The 21632-nt window shown below is 51.3% G+C and overlaps 1 protein-coding gene across 1 annotated transcript in view; it reads left to right on the plus strand.

Annotated features, from left to right (window-relative positions):
- The window catches only part of RNF20 (ring finger protein 20), a 140687-nt gene that overhangs the window by 78790 nt on the left and 40265 nt on the right, over positions 1–21632 (plus strand). Inside the window, exons 7-10 of the mRNA XM_075349378.1 lie at positions 4688–4834; positions 4907–4984; positions 5620–5739; positions 7433–7612. Coding sequence (XP_075205493.1) covers positions 4688–4834; positions 4907–4984; positions 5620–5739; positions 7433–7612 — 525 coding nt within the window. The remainder of the gene's footprint in view (positions 1–4687; positions 4835–4906; positions 4985–5619; positions 5740–7432; positions 7613–21632) is intronic.

Below are 21632 nucleotides of genomic sequence, written 5' to 3' on the forward strand. Positions count from 1 at the left end.
GCTTCGCCATAGGAAACGAACACCTGCAATTCGTGGCACTGCCGTTCGGCCTGGCAACAGCCCCACGGGTTTTTACCAAGGTTATGGCTACTGTAGTAGCGCTCCTACTCTCGCAGGGTCACTCGGTGATCCCGTACTTGGATGCTGATCAAGGCACCCTCTCAAGAGGCATGCCAACGCATCCTCGACGCTTCCCTGGAGACTCTCCAGGGTGTCGGGTGGATCATCAATTTTCCAAAGTCAAATATGACACCGGCCCAATCGCTGACATATCTTGGCATGGAGTTTCATACCCTCTCAGCGATAGTGAAGCTTACGCTGTTCAAGCAGTAGGCACTACAGAAAGGGGTACAATCTCTCCTTCAAGGCCAGTCACACCCCTTGAGGCGCCTCATGCACTTCCTGGGGAAGATGGTGGCAGCAATGGAGGCAGTCCCTTTCGCGCAGTTTCACCTGCGTCCCCTTCAATGGGACATCCTACGCAAATGGGACAGGAAGCCGTCGTCCCTCGACAGGACCGTCTCCCTCTCTCAGGCGACCAAAGCTTCCCTTCGGTGGTGGCTTCTTCCCACTTCGTTATCGAAGGGGAAATCCTTCCTACCCCCATCCTGGGATGTAGTCACGACGGACGCGAGTCTGACGGACGCGAGTCTGTCAGGGTGGGGAGCGGTTTTTTCCCCACCACAGGGCTCAGGGTACGTGGACCCAGCAAGAGTCCTCGCTTCAGATCAACGTTCTGGAAATACGGGCAGTGTATCTTGCCCAGAAAGCGTTCCAGCAGTAGCTGGAGGGCAAGCAGATCCGAATTCAGTCGGACAATTCCACAGCGGTGGCATACATCAACCACCAAGGCGGCACACGCAGCAGGCAAGCCTTCCAGGAAGTCCGGCGGATTTTGATGTGGGTGGAAGCCACGGCATCCACCATATCCGCAGTTCACATCCCAGGCGTGGAAAACTGGGAAGCAGATTATCTCAGTTGCCAGGGCATGGACGCAGGGGAATGGTCCCTTCACACGGACGTGTTTCAGGAGATCCGTTGCTGCTGGGGGGGGTGCCGGACGTCGACCTCATGGCGTCCCGGCACAACAACAAGGTACCAGTGTTCATGGCACGGTCTCAAGATCCCAGAGCTCTGGCGGCAGACGCCTTAGTTCAGGATGGTCGCAGTTTCAGCTCCCTTATGTGTTTCCTCCGCTGGCACTGTTGCCCAGAGTGTTACGCAAGATCAGGACCGACTGCCGCCGCGCCATCCTCGTCGCTCCAGGCTGGCCAAGGAGGTCGTGGTACCCGGATCTGTGGCATCTCACGGTCGGCCAACCGTGGACACTACCAGACCGAACAGACTTGCTATCACGAGGGCCGTTTTTTTTTCCATCTGAATTCTGCGGCCCTCAACCTGACTGTGTGGCCATTGAGTCCTGGACCCTAGCGTCTTCAGGGTTATCTCAAGACGTCATTGCCACTATGAGACAGGCTAGGAAACCAACGTCCGCCAAGATCTACCACAGGACGTGGAAAATTTTCCTGTCGTGGTGCTCTGCTCAGGGTTTTTCTCCCTGGCCTTTTGACTTGACCACTTTTCTGTCCTTCCTTCAATCTGGACTGGAAAAGGGTTTGTCGCTCGGCTCCCTTAAGGGACAAGTCTCAGCGCTCTCTGTGTTTTTCCAGAAGCGCCTAGCCAGGCTTCCACAGGTACGCACGTTCCTGCAGGGGGTTTGTCACATCGTTCCTCCTCACAAGCGGCCGTTAGAACCCTGGGATCTCAACAGGGTTCTGATGGTTCTTCAGAAACCACCATTCGAGCCAATGAGAGATATTTCCCTCTCACGACTTTCGCAGAAAGTGGTTTTTCTACTAGCAGTCACTTCTCTTCGGAGAGTGTCTGAGCTAGCAGCATTGTCGTGCAAAGCCCCTTTCCTGGTGTTTCACCAGGACAAGGTGGTTCTACGTCCGGTTCCGGATTTTCTCCCTAAGGTGGTATCCTCCTTTCATCTTAATCAGGATATCTCCTTACCTTCTTTTTATCCTCATCCAGTTCACCAATGTGAAAAGGATTGGCACTTGTTAGATTGGGTGAGAGCACTCAGACTCTACATTTCTCGTACGGCGCCCCTGCGCCGCTCGGATGCACTCTTTGTCCTTGTCACTGGCCAGCGTAAAGGGTCACAGGCTTCCAAATCAACCCTGGCTCGGTGGATCAAGGAGCCAATTATCGAAGCCTACCATTCTGCTGGGCTTCCGGTTCCCTCAGGGCTGAAGGCCCATTCTACCAGAGCCGTGGGCGCGTCCTGGGCTTTGAGGCACCAGGCTACGGCTCAGCAGGTGTGTCAGGCGGCTACCTGGTCGAGCCTGCACACTTTCACGAAGCACTATCAGGTGCATACCTATGCTTCGGCGGATGCCAGCCTAGGTAGACGAGTCCTTCAGGCGGCGGTTGCCCACCTGTAGGAAGAGGCCGTTTTACGGCTCTATTATGAGGTATTATTTTACCCACCCAGGGACTGCTTTTGGACGTCCCAATTGTCTGGGTCTCCCAATAGAGCGACAAAGAAGAAGGGAATTTTGTTTACTTACCGTAAATTCCTTTTCTTCTAGCTCTAATTGGGAGACCCAGCGCCCGCCCCTGTTTTTTTGTGTACACATGTTGTTCATGTTGAATGGTTTCAGTTCTCCGATATTCCTTCGGATTGAAGTTACTTTTAACCAGTTTATAATTCTTTTTCCTCCTTCTTGCTTTTGCACCAAAACTGAGGAGCCCGTGGGAGCACGGGGGGTGTATAGGCAGAAGGGGAGGGGCTTAACACTTTTGAGTGTAATACTTTGGGCGGCCTCCGGAGGCATAGCCTATACACCCCAATTGTCTGGGTCTCCCAATTAGAGCTAGAAGAAAAGGAATTTACGGTAAGTAAACAAAATTCCCTTCTTTACCCACCCAGGGACTGCTTTTGGACGTCCCAATTGTCTGGGTCTCCCAATGGAGCGACAAAGAAGAAGGGAATTTTGTTTACTTACCGTAAATTCCTTTTCTTCTAGCTCCTATTGGGAGACCCAGCACCCGCCCCTGTGCCCTTCGGGCTGGTTGTTCTTTTGTGTAGGAGACGCCGGTTACCAAGCCCTACACGTCGCAGATTGCAGCCAGTGTTGTCTACCCTAATAGGGAGCCCCTGATGAACCCCGATGTGACTTGCGATCGGGGGGGAAACGCGTTGGGCAATGCTTTGGTGGTGTCAATTTGGACCCTGATGTATTTACATCCGTCATAGGACTTCTATAAATAAGCTAAGTACTATGCCTACATCTGACATTTTCTATTATGGTTATGTGGACCTGATTAACTGTTTCATAATCCACTGCATGTATCATCTTCTGTGAAGTTTATTTTGCCTTCTGTGAAAGTGTAAAAAATACCTGCTGCTGCCTTCTGTGAAGTGTGCACCCTTTGTTTAATAACCCATACGGACTTTTGGCTCCCAAAAATCCTGTGAGGGAGTTCTGACATGCGGCCATTGGGTCATTAGGAGATTTCATTTAGGACAATATAGGCCTATGTCTTTTTTGTCATGCGAAATCGCGATTATCTCCTTATTGTCTGGGATTAGAGGGTGCTCATTGAGTAGTTTCACGGAGCTTAGGAAATGTATCTAAGGGTTCTATATATTTTGTGCACTTTTTGGCTTAATACTTTCCCTTGGGCATGTGCAGAGATACATGAGTGGTATGAATAGGCTCTCCAGTGACTATATGTGTGCCCTTTCTGAAGAAAAGTAAATACTGTTGGTATGGTCCACTTTTAACACTATAAACTACTGAATATATACTGCTCTATTGTTATGATTGTATGAGATCCCCCTTGAGTGTTTTCTATAAAGTGCAACCGCCCCTCACTTCCTCCTTCCCAGATTAGCTGCACAATAGACCAGCGAAGGGAAAGCAGGGTGAGTCTTCGTTGAGTGGGGGCGCCACAGCGCTTAGGTTTAGGGTGCCAACCTCCGCGGCAAGGCAGGGCCTTTACAGGGTTCGTTTGGCCATACCCTGGTTGCACTTTCTAATACTTGACTGGATATCCATACACATTGTTTGATTGACTTTTTCAATGGGCAGTATTAACTGTTGTGTATAAGGGACGTACAATTTTCCTCCCCCCTGTGCTCGCCAGTGTGACCTTTTTTGTCCTAGAGGGGTCTCCTATTTTCCTGGCGGACCTGGGATTTGGTGTCCCATTTATGTGTGTTTTGTTTATTTGTTTGGGGTATGTTTTAAAATGCATTAATAAAAATAAAAAATTTTAAGGGGTTTTGTTCCTTCGGTCTATATACTTGAATCCCCCCCTACAATTAAGTTTCTATGGTCTTTTTTTTTTTTTGTTCTTTTGTGTACACATGTTGTTCATGTTGAATTGTTCTTTTGGTTCATGGTTTTCAGTTCTCCGAACATCCTTCGGATTGAATTTACCTTAGACCAATTTATAAGTTTTCCTCCTTCCTGCTTTTGCACCAAAACTGAGGAGCCCGTGATGCACGGGAGGGTGTATAGGCAGAGGGGAGGGGTTACACTTTTTAAAGTGTAATACTTTGTGTGGCCTCCGGAGGCAGAAGCTATACACCCAATTGTCTGGGTCTCCCAATAGGAGCTAGAAGAAAAGGAATTTACGGTAAGTAAACAAAATTCCCTTCTTTCCATTTTAGTTCAGCCAGTTGCAGACGCGTTTGGAGAATGCAGAATCTCGAGTGTCTGTGCTAGACAGTCTTATTGAAGACCTGCAATGGGACATTGATAAGGTCCGGAAAAGGGAGCAACGTCTGAACAGACATTTGTCTGAGGTCCTGGAGAGGGTAAGCGATATTGATGGTATTAAGAGATGGCACTCTCTGTCATACAGTCATTAATCATCTTTATCTTGACAGGTCAATTCCAAAGGCTACAAAGTGTATGGTGCAGGAAGCAGCTTGTATGGAGGAACCATAACCATCAATTCTAAGAAGGTGAAGTATTGTTACCTATGCGGTAGCATGTTGTTTGATTACTATCTCTGTTATTAGTGCACCAGATCTCGGTTTACGTCTCTTGCTTCTCTCTAAAATGTCTGGTTGAGAAGTTGCTGGGTCAGAGCACATTTCCTTAGAGGGATTTTCCATTCTTTTTCTTTCTTCTCCCATTGCTCTAGTCAGCATGCTAGGGTCTCCTTCCCGATCTTCTGAAGACTGTACAAGCTTGTAGTTTATGAGAAAATGCGTCTCAGAAGTCGTGAAGATATATAACTTTGCTTGTGTGACTAGTCCTGACCTGCACAGACCACACTCAGGACTAGGATAGTGAAACAGGCAAGCGCGATACTACAGGGTCTAGTGCACATTGTTCTGTATAAGCGCTGTATACACACCACCTTATTATAGATGCACTGGAGGAAAGGTAAAAATACACTGGAATGTCACAAAATACAGCCAGGATGGCATACATAACAGTACAAGCCATCACAAAAACATGGCAAGAACAAGGTGAAATAGCCTGATATTTCTGTAATAATTCAGAGTGACATAGCATTTAGGCAATGTAATGTTACCATTGTGCATCTGTCAGATTTAGGTGCAGATCTTTTATGTTCCCCTTTTTTCTGCAGTTTGAAGAGATGACCTCAGAAGTGGATATGAATAAGGAGTTAGCTGTCAACCGTCTGCAGGAATTGGACAAACTGAGACAGGACCTGCAGGATGTGACGGCAGAGAACCAGGAGCTTCAGGTAACTTATCCTTTTGTGGTCTTCCTTGCTGATGGAGAATTAATTTTGGCAACATGTATTTTTTAGGTGTCCACTGGCCTCACAATGAAATGGGATGGTTACAGTGCTTTTCACATGTGCCCATTCATTATTAGACCTGCGGAACTTAGCTACTTTTATTTGCCAAAGGCTCACTGTGGTATTAGTGCATGATGCAATAATGACTCATGGAGATGGCTCAGTACTTTCCCCTAAGGTGTGCCGTTAGCCCTTATCTACTAGAATGTGGCCACATTTGTCACATCGCTTCTTAAAACAGGAAATGTTATTGACGCTTGCTTCATAAGGCCGGGACCACACGGGGACTACTGCGTTCCTCGCAACACTGCTCATGCTGGCAGTACAGCGGGAGCCAAGTGTCATGCGAGTGTCATTGTGACGGATGTCCGATTGTGTGATCGGACCACAGCTACGGGGGGCGGACCGGTACTGAGAAGTGGCGGGCAAGCACTGAGTAGGGGAGTGGCGGCCCTCCAAAAGAGATGGGAAGGATTAATCTCCCTCTCTCCTCCGCAGCCGGCTATTGCGATTCTCGCACTGCACTCCCATTACATTGGTGTAATGCAAGTGCAGTACGATGTTTCTCTCGTCCCATAGACTTGAATGGGTGCGAGAGAAACAAGGATTGCATTATATTCACAGCATGCTGCAACGGTTTTCTCGGTCTAATTAGGGCTGAGTAGATAATCGCTCATGTGCACTGACACACAGGCTGATATTGGTCCGAGTGGAATGCGTTGTTTTATCTCATTCCACTCTCTCCGATTTTCATGCCGTGTGTCTAAAGCTGGTGTCACACACAGCGACAACGACGTCGCTGCTACGTCACCATTTTCTGTGACGTTGCAGTGACGTCCCGTCGCTGTCGCTGTGTGTGACATCCAGCAACGACCTGGCCCCTGCTGTGAGGTCGCCGGTCGTTGCTGAATGTCCAGCTTCATTTTTTGGTCGTCACTCTCCCGCTGTGACACACACATCGCTGTGTGTGACAGCGAGAGAGCGACGAAATGAAGCGAGCAGGAGCCGGCGTCTGGCAGCTGCGGTAAGCTGTAACCAGCGTAAACATCGGGTAACCAAGAGAAGACCTTTCCCTGGTTACCCGATATTTACCTTCGTTACCAGCCTCCACTCTTGCTGCCAGCGCCGGCTCCTGCTCTGTGCACAAGTGGCTGCAGTACGCATCGGGTAATTAACCCGATGTATACTGTAGCAAGGAGAGCAAGGAGCCAGCGCTAAGCAGTGCGCGCGGCTCCCTGCTCTCTGCACTGTGACATGTAGCTGCAGCACACATCGGGTTAATTAACCCGATGTGTACTGTACCTAGGAGAGCAAGGAGCCAGCGCTAAGCGCGGCTCCCTGCTCTCTGCACATGTAGCACAGCGACGTTATGATCGCTGCTTCTGCTGTGTTTGACAGCTAAGCAGCGATCATAACAGCGACTTACAAGGTCGCTCTTACGTCACCGAAAATGGTGACGTAACAGCGACGTCGTTATCGCTGTCGCTTAGTGTGAACCCAGCTTTAGGCCTAAGGGTACTTAATATTACAATGGAGTTTGGGGGTGCAGTTACGGCACCTGAGAGCTGCCACTTGCCCATCACCATCAAATCTCTACGTCAATTTAAAATTCTTGTTCTTCTGTTTTTACCATCAGGCTTTGTTGGCAAATGCAGTGGAGGAAAACGTGCGAGTGTCTCCGGAATATAGATGTATGCAGTCTCAGTTTTCGGTCTTGTATAATGAATCTCTACAGTTGAAAGCCCAGCTGGATGAGGCCCGTTCACTTTTACATGGAACACGTGGCAATCACCAGCGTCAGCTCGAGCTCATTGAGGTGAGTTCACTAAATGGCTTCCTCCCTATATTGGAAACACTAAATCGTCTATAAATGTATCCCTGGAATATAAAATATGTTTTATGTGGGATACATGCTAGAGGATAATGTGTATATACAGTACCAAGCAAGATTACCCAGGTGTGGGGAAAGGATGCTGCAAAGGAAGAATGGCTTCAGAAAGAGAAGGGATCCAAATTTATGCAGTGAACAAAAGAGAAATCTCAGTCCTGTCACTATTTGGTGAGGTCTTCTGGAGCTGGAGAAGAATTTACAGATTTCCTCATGTCTTGTAGGGGTTATGATTAAGGAATTCCCCCAGCTGTGAAATGCGTTTGCTATACCTCTGTTACTGCATGCCTACCAAGCAGAGAAGCTAAACTTACATGTTTGTGCCCCAAAATATGATAAGACAGAGTGACAGCCTCAACAAAGTCTAGTGAACTGATCTCAGGGTTATATAGAGCTCTGTTGGACTTGGTTTTAATTAACCCCTTAACGACCCATGACGTACTACATACGTCATGGATCGTGTGCCGGTAAGCCCCGGGTCGGCGGCGGCGAGACGCGCACATATCAGCTGTTATCAACAGCTGATATGTGTGCCTGCTAGCCGCGGGTGGAATCGCTTACACCCGCGGTCATTAACCCCTTACATTTCGCTGCCAAAGTCTTGGCAGCGATATGTATATGGGCGCTGCCATGACAGTGACTTACCCCGCCCCCGCCGGAAGTCACGTGACATGATCACGTGACTTTCGGCGGTTGCCATGGTAGCACAGGGTCATGTGATGACGCCTGTGGCTAACATGAGTCACTTCCTCTCAATGCCGGAATACAGCCGGCATTGAAAGTGAAGCAGCAAATCTGCAGTTCTCAGCTCTGTAGCTGAGATCTGCAGATAGTGCAGAGCGATCGGATTGCTGATCGCAATAGCCCCCTAGGGGGACTAGTAAAATAAAAAAAAAAGTTTTAAAAAATTAAAAAAAAATAAAAAAAACCTAAAAGTTCAAATCACCCCCCTTTCACCCCATTGAAAATTAAAGGGTTAAAAAAATAAAAAATACACACATTTGGTATCGCCACGTTCAGAAATGCCCGATCTATCAAAATATAAAATCAATGAATCTGATCAGTAAACGGCGTAGCGGCAAAAAAATTCCAAACGCCAAAATTACGTTTTTTGGTCGCCGCAAATTTTGCGCAAAATGCAATAATAGGCGATCAAAACGTAGCATCTGCGCAAAAATGGTACCGTTAAGAACGTCAGGTCGAGACGCAAAAAATAAGCCATCACTGAGCCTCAGATCATGAAAAATGAGAACGCTACGGGTTTTGGAAAATGGCGCAAAACGTGCGCCACGTTTTTCGGACAAGCTTGTGAATTTTTTTTAACCCCTTAGATACAAGTAAACCTATACATGTTTGGTGTCTATAAACTCGCACCGACCTTAGGCATCATACCCACACATCAGTTTTACCATATAGTGAACACGGTGAATAAAATATCCCAAAAACTATTGTACAATCCCACTTTTTTTGCAATTTTTCCGCACTTGGAATTTTTTTGCCGTTTTCCAGTACACTATATGGTAAAACTTATGGTTTCATTTAAAAGTACAACTCGTCCCGCAAAAAACAAGCCCTCATATGGCAAGATTGATGGAAAAATAAAAAAGTTACGCCTCTCGGAAGAAGGGGAGCAAAAAACAAAAACGCAAAAACGGAAAGTGCCCGGGGGCTGAAGGGGTTAAGTAGAAAAACCACAAAGAACTATATCAAAAAAACACCAAAAAGGAGCCAAGACAAATGATATGTGCACACACAGAATGTGGTGAGCCTTCCTCATAAAGATGGCTGCAGCCGAGGTGCAAGATGCTGATGTCACAGCCACTCAACCTCCACACTAGAGGGGAGGGGCGGCTGCTTAGCATAAGACATGCACACTAATAAGGCTTGCACTGGGAGCCCATCATATGAGTGAAATGCACAGTGTCTGAACTGTAACCTATAAATGACGCCAGAAACCCAGGTCAGGCGGGCTAAACAGCACTATATAGGTGCATCTCGCACGGATACACAAGACGCACAGTGTCTGAATTAAGGCCTATAAATGACGCACAACACCAGGTCCAGGCGGGTTAGTTTTGCAGGATGTGTGTGGACCTTTTGAATTCAGGTGGTTAAATGGTGAGCCTGTTATGTGTTATGTACTCATAGTGCTAACTAACCCACCTTATTAGTGTGCATGTCTTATGCTAAGCAGCCGCCCCTCCCCTCTAGTGTGGAGGTTGAGTGGCTGTGACATCAGCATCTTGCACCTCGGCTGCAGCCATCTTTATGAGGAAGGCTCACCACATTCTGTGTGTGCACATATCATTTGTCTTGGCTCCTTTTTGGTGTTTTAATTAAGTACCCAATATACTCTAAAGACAGGTGGCAGGGAGATGTGGTCCTACTGCAGATGGCCAGTGGTAGGTCATTATTATCTGATCGGCTGGGGTCTGGTTGATTAAAAAAATAAATTAAATAATAAAAAAAAATAAGTAAAAAAAAAAAAATATATATATATATATATATATATTTAATATATGTGTATATATAGATATATATATATCTATCCATCCGTCCATCTATCCGAATATATATATATATATATATATATATATATATATATATATATATATATATATATATATATATATATATATATATATATATATATATATATATATATATATATATATATATCTATATATATATATATATGTACCGTATTTTTCGCTTTATAAGACGCACCGGAATATAAGACGCACCCCAAACTTAGACATAAAAAAGGTAAAAAATAGAAAAATGGGGTCCGTCTTATACTCCGGTGTTCTCTTACCGGAGGGGGGCAGTGGTGGTGAAGCGGGGTCACAGGAGGCACAGGTTGTGCTGGCAGGCGCGGCAGGTCAGTGGCAGCGGGGTCCGTGGTTGCAGGTGCCGTGGTTGCAGGCGTGGTGGCGTCCGCGGTGGCAGGATCCGTGGGGTCCGTGGTGGCGGCAGCAGCCGTGCCGTGTGAGCCGTGCAGCAGGCCGGTGCAGTGAGTGTCCGCGGTCCCGGTTCAGTGGTGGCAGCAGCGGCGGCGACTGCTCAGTGGTGGCAGGGACTGCTCAGTGGTGGCGTGTGTCCGCGGTCCCGGTTCAGTGGTGGCAGCGGCGGCGGCTCAGTGGTGGGAGCGGCGGCAACTGCTCAGTGGTGGCAGCGGCAGGGACTGCTCAGTGGTGGCGTGTGTCCGCGGTCCCGGTTCAGTGGTGGCAGCGGCGGCGGCGGCTCAGTAGTGGGAGCGGCGGCGACGGCTCAGTGGTGGAGTGTGTCCGCGGTCCCGATTCAAGTAATGGCGCCCGGAGCGACGCATGCGCAGATGGAGCTCTCATCCAAGGGCTCCATCTGCGCACGCGCTGACTCCCGGAGCAGCGCGTGCGCAGATGGAGCTCTCATCCAAGAGCTCCACCGGCGCCATCATTTGAAAGTGGGACCGCGGACAACTGGTAAGCTGCACAGCCGCCCGCCCCGCATGCACAGAGTGGCAGCCAGCAGGCTGCCCGCCCACTCTGCGTACAAGCCGCCGGGTACCTGTGCTTGCGTGCGGTGGCAGCCGGGTACCCATGGCTGTGTGCGGGCGGCAGATGGGTGACTGTGTGAGGGCGGCAGCCGAGTACCTGCACGGGCACCCGACTGCCGCTCGCACACAGCACCCGACTGCCGCCCGCACACAGCCATGGGTACCCGTCTGCCACCGCATGCAAGCACAGGTACCTGGCTGCCGACCCCACACAGCACCCGCTGCCGCCCGTACACAGCCACGGGTACCCGGCTGCCGCTGCATGCAAGTACAGGTACCCGGGCGCTTGCATGCAGCCACAGGCACCCGCCCGATCGCCTCAGACAGGACCCCCCCCCCCCGCTACCGCTTTATAAGACGCACCCCCCATTTTCCTCCCAAAATTTGGGGAGGAAAAGTGTGTCTTATAAAGCGAAAAATACGGTATATAATATTTCTTCAGCGCTCTATTGGGAGACCCAGACGATTGGGGTATAGCTACTGCCCTCCGGAGGCCACACAAAGCACTACACTAAAAAGTGCAAGGCCCCTCCCCTTCTGGCTATACCCCCCCGTGGTATCACGGGTTCTCCAGTTTTCAAGCTTTGTGCGAAGGAGGTCAGACATCCACGCATGGCTCCACAGATTTTAGTCAGCAGTAGCTGCTGACTATTTCGGATGGAAGAAAAGAGGGCCCATATAGGGCCCCCAGCATGCTCCCTTCTCACCCGTGGATGGTGTTGTAAGGTTGAGGTACCTATTGCTGGTACAGGGGCTGGAGCCCCACATGCTGTTTTCCTTCCACATCCCCTTGTAGGGCTCTGTGGAAGTGGGATCCTGCCGGCCTCTAAGCTCTGACGCCGGGCTCCATCCACAGACCCATAGCACCTGATGGATACGGAGCAGGAGTACAATCAGGGACAAGGCCCTGCATCATACAGGTACTCTGTGTCCCCGGCAGGCACAGACACACTCCGGGCTGGCTGGGTGTTGTAGTGCGCCGGGGACCGTAACGATTGAGTTGGTGTTCCTGCAGTTTACTGGGGGACTTTTGTGTTGTGGGAACGCAGCGCCGACCCCCACTGGACCGGCGGCGCTGCTGTGACTTGTAGTGCGCCGGGGACACGCCGACCGCGCTTTTACGGCTTCGGCGTTTATAAATCCAGTCCCCGGCTTTTGCGGCCTAGCTCCGCTTCGTTCCCGCCCCCACCCTGTCAATCAGGGTAGGGGAGAGACGCTGTTTCGCAGCAGCGACGAGGGCTGGAGCCTGATTTACATGCTCCAGCCCTCTCACTAGGCACAGAGGGAAGCAGGCTTCCCGCTCTTAGTCAGGAACGCCCAGGGCCCGCCCCCCCTCCTCTCCCAGGACGCCGGCAGCCATTACATGCAGTCTGGCTAGAGGAAGGACGCAAGGCTCTGGGAGACCTGGACTAGGGGGCTTTTGGAGACCACACACCCGCTCTTAAGCGGGCGGTAAGCGGCATTTCAGCTGGCCCCTCTAGTGCCTCAGTGTGCATTGGTGTACGGTGTCACCAGATATATATATATATTTATTTATTTCTTGCACTGTGAGGTCGCTTCCTGGCTGGATACCCCAGATCGCTCTGAGGAGGCAGCAACATGTCATCCACAAAACGCAAGGCTGCCAAGGCTAGGGCTGTGTACACTGCGTGTGCTGCATGTGGGGCTGCTCTACCAGCAGGTTCCAAAGACCCCCATTGTGTGCAATGCTCAGATCCGGTGCTGCTTCGCCAGCCGGAGTCCGGAGGGGTAGTGACCCAGGCTGAGACGCTTGTAAGTCCTGCCCCGGTGTCAGGGACAGACTTTGCAGTTTTTGCTGATGGAATGTCTGTGACTATGGCAAAAATCCTTGAAACTTTGCAATCCATGACTGGGGCTCAGTCTATGGACACGGCGAGGTCTCTGTCCTCTAATCCCCCTCAGTTGGAATTAATCCAGACTGCAAGGGGGTCCCCGGCTTCCCAGGCTGAGTATTATGACTCAGATGATAGCCCCAGCCACCCTAAGCGAGCTCGCTGGGAAAGACCCTCAACGTCATCACACTGCTCAGGGTCTCAGCGCAATCAGTCGCCCTGTGATGCGTCTGAAGAGAGTGATCAGGAGTCTTATCCTGGAACCTCTCTCAATCTGGATACCCCGGATGGGGACGCCATGGTAAACGAGCTTATCTCAGCCATCAATAGACTGTTGGATATTTCTCCCCCAGCTCCTTCTGCAGAGGAGGCAGCTGCAGAGCAGGAGAAGTTTCGTTTCCTCTATCCCAAGCGTAAATTGAGTGCTTTCTTGGATCACTCTGACTTCAGAGAGTCAATCCAGAAACACGACGCTCATCCAGAAAGGCGTTTCTCTAAACGTTCTAAGGATACACGTTTTCCTTTCCCCCCTGATGTGGTCAAGCGCTGGACCCAGTGTCCAAAAGTAGACCCCCCGATTTCCAAACTTGCAGCTAGATCCATAGTTGCAGTGGAGGATGGCGCTTCACTTAAGGATGCCAATGACAGACAGATGGACCTTTGGTTAAAATCTGTCTATGAAGCTATCGGCGCGTCGTTTGCTCCAGCATTCGCAGCCGTATGGGCACTCCAAGCTATTTCAGCTGGTTTAGCAAAAGTGGATGCTATCATACATCCAGCGGTGCCGCAAGTGGCGTCCCTTACCTCGCAGATGTCTGCGTTTGCGTCTTACGCTATCAATGCGGTCCTAGAATCTACCAGCCGCACCTCAATGGCGTCCGCCAATTCGGTAGTTTTGCGCAGAGCCTTGTGGTTAAAGGACTGGAAAGCAGATGCTGGTTCCAAAAAATGTTTAACCAGCTTGCCTTTATCTAGAGATAGACTGTTTGGCGAGCCATTGGCTGACATCATTAAACAGTCCAAGGGTAAAGACTCTTCCTTACCCCAGCCCAGATCAAGCAAACCTCAGCAGAAAAAATGGCAGCAGAGGTTTCAGTCCTTTCGAGGTTCGGGCAAGACACAATTCTCCTCGTCCAAAGGGACTCAGAGGACGCAAAGAGTCTCAGATTCCTGGCGGGCTCACGCACGCCCCAAGAAAGCAAATGGAGGAACCGCTTCCAAAGCGGCTACCTCATGACTTCCAGCCCCCCCCCTCCGCATCTCCGGTCGGGGGCAGGCTCTCCCGCTTTTCCGACATTTGGATGTCACAGGTCAAAGACCGGTGGGTGACAAACATTTTGTCTCGCGGGTACAGAATCGAGTTCAGTTCTCGTCCTCCAGCTCGGTTCTTCAGAACCTCCCCACATCCAGACCGAGCAGATGCCCTGCTGCAGGCGGTGGACTCCCTAAGAGCGGAAGGAGTAGTGGTTCCTGTACCGCCTCAGGAACAAGGGCGAGGGTTTTACTCCAATCTCTTTGTGGTTCCAAAAAAGGACGGCTCGTTCCGTCCTGTTCTGGATCTAAAGCTGCTCAACAAACATGTGCACGCCAGACGGTTCCGGATGGAAACCCTCCGCTCTGTCGTTGCCTCAATGTCTCAAGGAGACTTCCTTGCCTCAATAGACATCAAAGATGCTTATCTCCACGTGCCAATTGCTACAGAACATCAACGTTTTCTACGTTTTGTGATAGGAAACGACCATCTTCAGTTCGTAGCTCTGCCATTCGGTCTGGCGACAGCCCCCCGGGTCTTCACCAAGGTCATGGCGGCGGTGGTAGCAGTCTTGCACTCTCAGGGACACTCGGTGATCCCTTACCTAGACGATCTACTTGTCAAGGCACCCTCTCAAGAGGCATGCCAACTCAGTCTACATGCTACGCTGGAGACTCTACAGACGTTCGGATGGATCATCAACTTTCCAAAGTCGAATCTGTCACCGTCACAGTCGCTAACGTATCTTGGCATGGAGTTTCATACTCGAGCAGCGAGAGTGAAGCTTCCGCTGAACAAGCAGCGGTCCCTACAGACAGGGGTGCAATCCCTCCTTCAAGGCCAGTCGCACCCCTTACGGCGCCTCATGCACTTCCTCGGGAAGATGGTGGCAGCCATGGAAGCAGTTCCCTTTGCGCAGTTTCATCTGCGCCCACTTCAATGGGACATTCTCCGCCAATGGGACGGGAAGTCAACGTCCCTGGACAGGAAAGTCTCTCTTTCCCAGACGGCCAAGGACTCTCTACAATGGTGGCTCCTTCCCACCTCATTGTCTCAGGGAAGATCCTTCCTGCCCCCATCCTGGGCAGTGGTCACGACAGATGCGAGTCTGTCAGGGTGGGGAGCAGTGTTTCTCCACCACAGGGCCCAGGGGACGTGGACTCCGCAGGAGTCCACCCTTCAGATCAATGTTCTGGAAATCAGGGCAGTGTATCTTGCCCTACTGGCCTTCCAACAGTGGCTGGAAGGAAAGCAGATCCGAATCCAGTCGGACAACTCCACAGCGGTGGCATACATCAACCACCAAGGAGGGACGCGCAGTCGGCAAGCATTCCAAGAAGTCCGGCGCATTCTAATGTGGGTGGAGGAGACAGCATCCACCATATCCGCGGTTCACATCCCAGGCGTAGAAAATTGGGAAGCAGACTTCCTCAGTCGCCAGGGCATGGACGCAGGGGAGTGGTCCCTTCACCCGGACGTGTTTCAGGAAATCTGTCGCCGATGGGGAGTGCCGGACGTCGACCTAATGGCGTCCCGGCACAACAACAAGGTCCCGGCATTCATGGCGAGGTCGCGCGATCAAAGAGCTCTGGCGGCAGACGCATTAGTTCAAGATTGGTCGCAGTTCCGGCTCCCATACGTCTTCCCACCTCTGGCACTCTTGCCCAGAGTGTTACGCAAGATCAGATCCGATTGCAGCCGCGTCATACTCGTCGCCCCAGACTGGCCGAGGAGATCGTGGTATCCGGATCTGTGGCATCTCACGGTCGGTCGACCGTGGTCACTGCCAGACCGACCAGACTTACTGTCCCAAGGGCCGTTTTTCCATCAGAATTCTGCGGCCCTGAACCTGACTGTGTGGCCATTGAGTCCTGGATCCTAGCGTCCGCAGGATTATCTCAAGGAGTCGTAGCCACAATGAGACAAGCTAGGAAGTCAACGTCTGCTAAGATCTACCACAGAACGTGGAAGATTTTCTTATCCTGGTGCTCTGCACAGAGAGTATCCCCTTGGCCATTTGCATTGCCCACCTTTCTTTCCTTCCTGCAATCGGGGTTGGAAAAGGGCTTGTCGCTCAGCTCCCTTAAAGGGCAAGTCTCGGCACTATCTGTGTTTTTTCAGAAGCGTCTAGCACGTCTTCCTAAGGTGCGCACGTTCCTACAGGGGGTCTGTCATATTGTGCCCCCGTACAAGCGGCCGTTAGATCCATGGGATCTGAACAGGGTACTAGTTGCTCTGCAAAAGCCGCCCTTCGAGCCTCTAAAGGACGTTTCCTTTTCTCGCCTGTCACAGAAAGTGGCGTTTCTTGTTGCGATCACATCGCTTCGGCGAGTGTCTGAGCTGGCAGCTCTGTCATCCAAGGCTCCCTTCCTGGTGTTCCACCAGGACAAGGTAGTGCTGCGCCCCATTCTGGAGTTTCTCCCTAAGGTCGTATCCTCGTTTCATCTTAATCAGGATATATCCTTGCCTTCCTTTTGTCCTCAGCCGGTTCACCGGTATGAGAAAGACTTACGTTTGCTAGATCTGGTGAGAGCACTCAGAATCTATATTTCTCGCACGGCGCCTATCCGCCGTTCAGATGCACTTTTTGTCCTTGTCGCTGGCCAGCGCAAGGGGTCGCAGGCTTCTAAAGCCACCCTGGCTCGATGGATCAAAGAACCAATTCTGGAAGCCTACCGTTCTGCTGGGCTTCCGGTTCCTTCAGGGCTGAAAGCCCACGCAACCAGAGCTGTGGGTGCGTCCTGGGCTTTGCGACACCAGGCTTCGGCTCAACAGGTGTGCCAGGCAGCTACCTGGTCGAGTCTGCACACTTTCACCAAACATTATCAGGTGCATACCTATGCTTCGGCGGATGCCAGCTTAGGTAGAAGAGTCCTGCAGGCGGCAGTGACATCCCCGTAGGGGAGGGCTGTTTTGCAGCTCTAACATGAGGTATCTCTTTACCCACCCGGGGACAGCTTTTGGACGTCCCAATCGTCTGGGTCTCCCAATAGAGCGCTGAAGAAGAAGGGAATTTTGTTACTTACCGTAAATTCCTTTTCTTCTAGCTCTTATTGGGAGACCCAGCACCCGCCCTGTTGTCCTTCGGGATTTTTTTGTTGTTTGCGGGTACACATGTTGTTCATGTTGAATGGTTTTCAGTTCTCCGACGTTATTCGGAGTTAATTTGTTTAAACCAGTTATTGGCTTCCTCCTTCTTGCTTTGGCACTAAAACTGGAGAACCCGTGATACCACGGGGGGGTATAGCCAGAAGGGGAGGGGCCTTGCACTTTTTAGTGTAGTGCTTTGTGTGGCCTCCGGAGGGCAGTAGCTATACCCCAATCGTCTGGGTCTCCCAATAAGAGCTAGAAGAAAAGGAATTTACGGTAAGTAACAAAATTCCCTTCTTCTTCATCGTTCCTATGGGAGACCCACACCATGGGTGTATAGCTTCTGCCTCCGGAGGACACACAAAGTACTACACTAAAAAGTGTAGCTCCTCCCTCCGAGCATATACACCCCCTGGATAACCAAATATAGCCAGTTCAATGCTTTGTGTTCAGGAGGCACACATCCACACATGTATTCTCATCTGATTTTTGATTTTTGGAAAGAGTTTGAAGAAAAGCGGGTCCAGGCCTGGACCCCCGGCATGTCCCTTCTCACCCCACTGTGTCGGCGGTGTTGTTAAGGTTGATTTCAGGGCTGGAGCCTTACATGCCGCGCTCCTTCACCATCCCTCGGGCTCTGGCTTGATGTGGGAGCCAGCACGGTTCTCACTGCCTTGCAGGAGACCGGTCTCCATCCGCAGCCCTTTCAGGATCCTGCCGGACGGAGCACTCATCCCTCAGGGACCTGGCCCTGCGTCTCACAAGCTAAGTATCTTAGACGTTATTGTCGGGGGGTCCCTTGTACTTTATTGTTGGGGAGAGTGTGCTGTGTAACTTTTGTTACATTTCCGGCCGGTTCTCTGGTTTTCACCTGAGAACCGCGCTGATGGTGCCTGCGCGCCGGCCGCATCGTTAAATTTAGGCCCCGGCTTCGCCTGAGGCCTAGTTTCGATTTCCCTGCCCCTGCATGTCAGTCATGCAGAGGGACAGTGCGGCTCCGCCCAGCGGCCGTTCGGCACAGGGGAGGGACACTCCCCTCTGAGGCAATATTCCCTCCCCTGTATATCTCCTTGGCCCTCCGGATCCCGCTCTTAGAATAGGCCCCGCCCCCTCTCCTCGCTCTGGCGCCATTTTATCGGCGTTCTTATGCCATGTCTGCACAGCGATCGGCGCTGGCTGCAGCATCTCTCAGGGGGTCCGGGCTGTGGGATCTGGAGGGCACAGAGATGTCCCAATGTCAAACGGTCTGGCAAGCCAGAACCTCCGGTTGTGGACCTGTATATATACTCTGCTGCGGGTCATTCCGGCTCAGAGCCCCCACTTCAGCAGCATGTCTCACAAAAAGAGGAGCAAGGCTGTACTCAATATGCACTGCATGTAGGCTCGTACTGCCTGTACCGAGTACATAACCACATTGTGATGCCTGCTCTAACATGGTGGTGCCTCAGCCTGGAGGCTCATCCCCAGTGGTCCCTCCGGCTGCTCCGGCTCCGGTGGCTGAACCCCCGGCTTGGGTAGAATCCTTCTCTCCATGGGACAGCTGTCCCGGACTCCGCTGAGCATGCATCAGCCCCCTCCTCAGGGCGCTTCTGCTGCTACGGCTCGCTCAGCAAAGCTCACTGAGGATTCTTCATCTGGTCTCAGACCCCGTCCTCCTAAAAGGAGACGCAGGGTCCCCTCTCCCCTCGTCCCGCGGCTCTGATTCACGAGCTGACTCGCAGGACGAGGAGGATGCCTTCACTGGGGGCTCGGACGCTACCTCCATGTACCCCATTGATCTGTCCGAAAGTGACGCAGATGCTAGTGTTTTAATTGCGTCCATTAATTTTGTACTGGACCTCAATCCGCCTGTATCAGGGGAGCAACCCTCTCTGGCAGAAAAGCACCAGTTTCCCTTGCCTAAGAGAACAAGGAGTGTGTTCCTTAACCACTCCAGTTTTCAGGCCACTGTGACCAAGCCTAGGGCCTGTCCTGACAGACGCTTCCCAAAGCGTGGTTCTGATGACCATTTTCCGTTTCCACCAGAGGTGGTCAAGGAGTGGGCTCATTCACAGCCCGGACAGTTGTATCAGTGGCTGATGGCGGTCAGAGGAATCCTTAAGAGAGGTGCCATCTGTATATGAGGCGGCAGGGGCCTCGTTCTCCCCACCTTTTGCAGCAGTGTGGGCTCTCAAAGCCATCTCTGCTTCTCTAGGGAGATGCATTCCCTCACCAGGGACTCTATGCCCGAAATGGTTGCCTTAACTTCTAGGCTTCATCCTTTCTTCAGCGCTCTATTGGGAGACCCAGACGATTGGGGTATAGCTACTGCCCTCCGGAGGCCACACAAAGCACTACACTAAAAAGTGCAAGGCCCCTCCCCTTCTGGCTATACCCCCCCGTGACATCACGGGTTCTCCAGTTTTAGCTTTGTGTGCGAAGGAGGTCAGACATCCATGCATAGCTCCACAGATTTTAGTCAGCAGTAGCTGCTGACTATGTCGGATGGAAGAAAAGAGGGCCCATATAGGGCCCCCAGCATGCTCCCTTCTCACCCGTGGATGGTGTTGTAAGGTTGAGGTACTTATTGCTAGTACAGAGGCCGGAGCCCACATGCTGTTTTCCTTCCCCATCCCCATGAGGGGCTCTGGGTGAAGTGGGATCTTACCGGTCTCCAGGCACAGAGACCGAGCTCCATCCACAGACCCAAAAGAACCTGCTGGATATGGAGCTGAGTATCGTCAGGGACAGGGCCCTGCTACATCAAGGTACTCTGTGTCCCCGGGCAAGCGCGCACACACACACCAGCATTGCTGGGAGTGTTAGTGCGCCGGGGACAACAGCGCGGAGCGCTGGTGCTATTATTCACTGCAGCTTTGCTGAGTGAATTTATGTATTGAAAACGGCCGCGCCGACCGCTGCTGATTGTTTTTTACATTGTGGCGCGGCTGGGACTTGTGGTGCGCCGGGGGACTTCGGCGTCGGCCGTGCACATAGGACGGCCGCGCTTATTACTCGAGTCCCCGGCTTTGCGGCCTAGCTTTCGTTTCGTTCCCGCCCCAGCCCTGCCAGTCAGAGGAGGGGCGGGACGCTGTACAGAAGCTCAGCGCAGGGAGCTGGAGTCTGCTTTGCATTCTCCAGCCCCCTCTCACTGAACACAGTGAGACGCCGGGTTCCCGCTCTTGGCTGGGGCTCGCCCACGGCCCGCCCCTCTGCACAGGACGGGGAACAGAAGCCGGCAGCCATTATGGTTTCCACTCTGGGAGAACGGAACCAGTCACAGGTTTTTGGGCGACCTCACACCCGCTCTTGTGCGGGCGGTAAGCAGTACTGACACCACTAATGCTGAAGTGGGTTTTTGGACTGTGTGCTGATATGCTATGCACTGTACTGTACTGTCGCTATTCTGGGCAACAGCAGCAAATAAGCAATGCTGCTGAGGCACAAGCTTTCAATGCTTCTTCGTTTGCATGTGCTGCAGTGTTTACTGTCAGATTGGGCAACAGCAGCAGTAGAGCAATTTGTGCTAAGGCACAAGCTTTCAATGCTGCTTCGCTTGCATGTGCTGCACGGTTTATTGTTATGCTATACATTCACTGTATGTCGCTATTCTTGGCTAATGCGCCCAGATAAACAGACAAAAGCAGCAGTAGAGCAATGGTGCTACGGCACAAGTTTTCAATGCTGCTTGACTTGCATGGGCTGCAGTGTTTACTGTCATGCTTGTATGCTATACATTCACTGTATGTCGCTATCCTTGGCTAATGTTCCTGGATAAATAGACAACAGCAGCAGAAAGGCTAGGGTGCTAACGCGCAAGCTTTCAATGCTGCTTGGATTGCATGGGCTGCAGTGTTTACTGTCAGGCTTGTATGCTATACATTCACTGTAGGTCGCTATCCTTGTCTCATGCTCCTAGATAAATAGACAACAGCAGCAGAAGAGCAAATGTGCCAAGCCACAAGTTTTCAATGCTGCGTGTACTACATGTACTGAAGTGTTTATTTGTACTTCATGCTTGTATGACTATTCACTGTACGGTCGCTATCCTCGGCTAGGCTCTTAGATAGCTAGACAACAACAGCAGAAAAAGACAAGTTGCCAATGCACGGGCTTTCTATGCTGCTTGTACTGCATGTCATACGGTTCCAGGACCCCCAGTGCGTGCAATTGCTCAACCGGGGTCTCTGCTATATGTGGCCAAAAGAACCACCTGTGATCTCTGTCCAGAGACAGGGA

This window comes from Anomaloglossus baeobatrachus, chromosome 5 (genome assembly GCF_048569485.1).
Source record: "Anomaloglossus baeobatrachus isolate aAnoBae1 chromosome 5, aAnoBae1.hap1, whole genome shotgun sequence".
NCBI classification, from domain to species: domain Eukaryota; kingdom Metazoa; phylum Chordata; class Amphibia; order Anura; family Aromobatidae; genus Anomaloglossus; species Anomaloglossus baeobatrachus.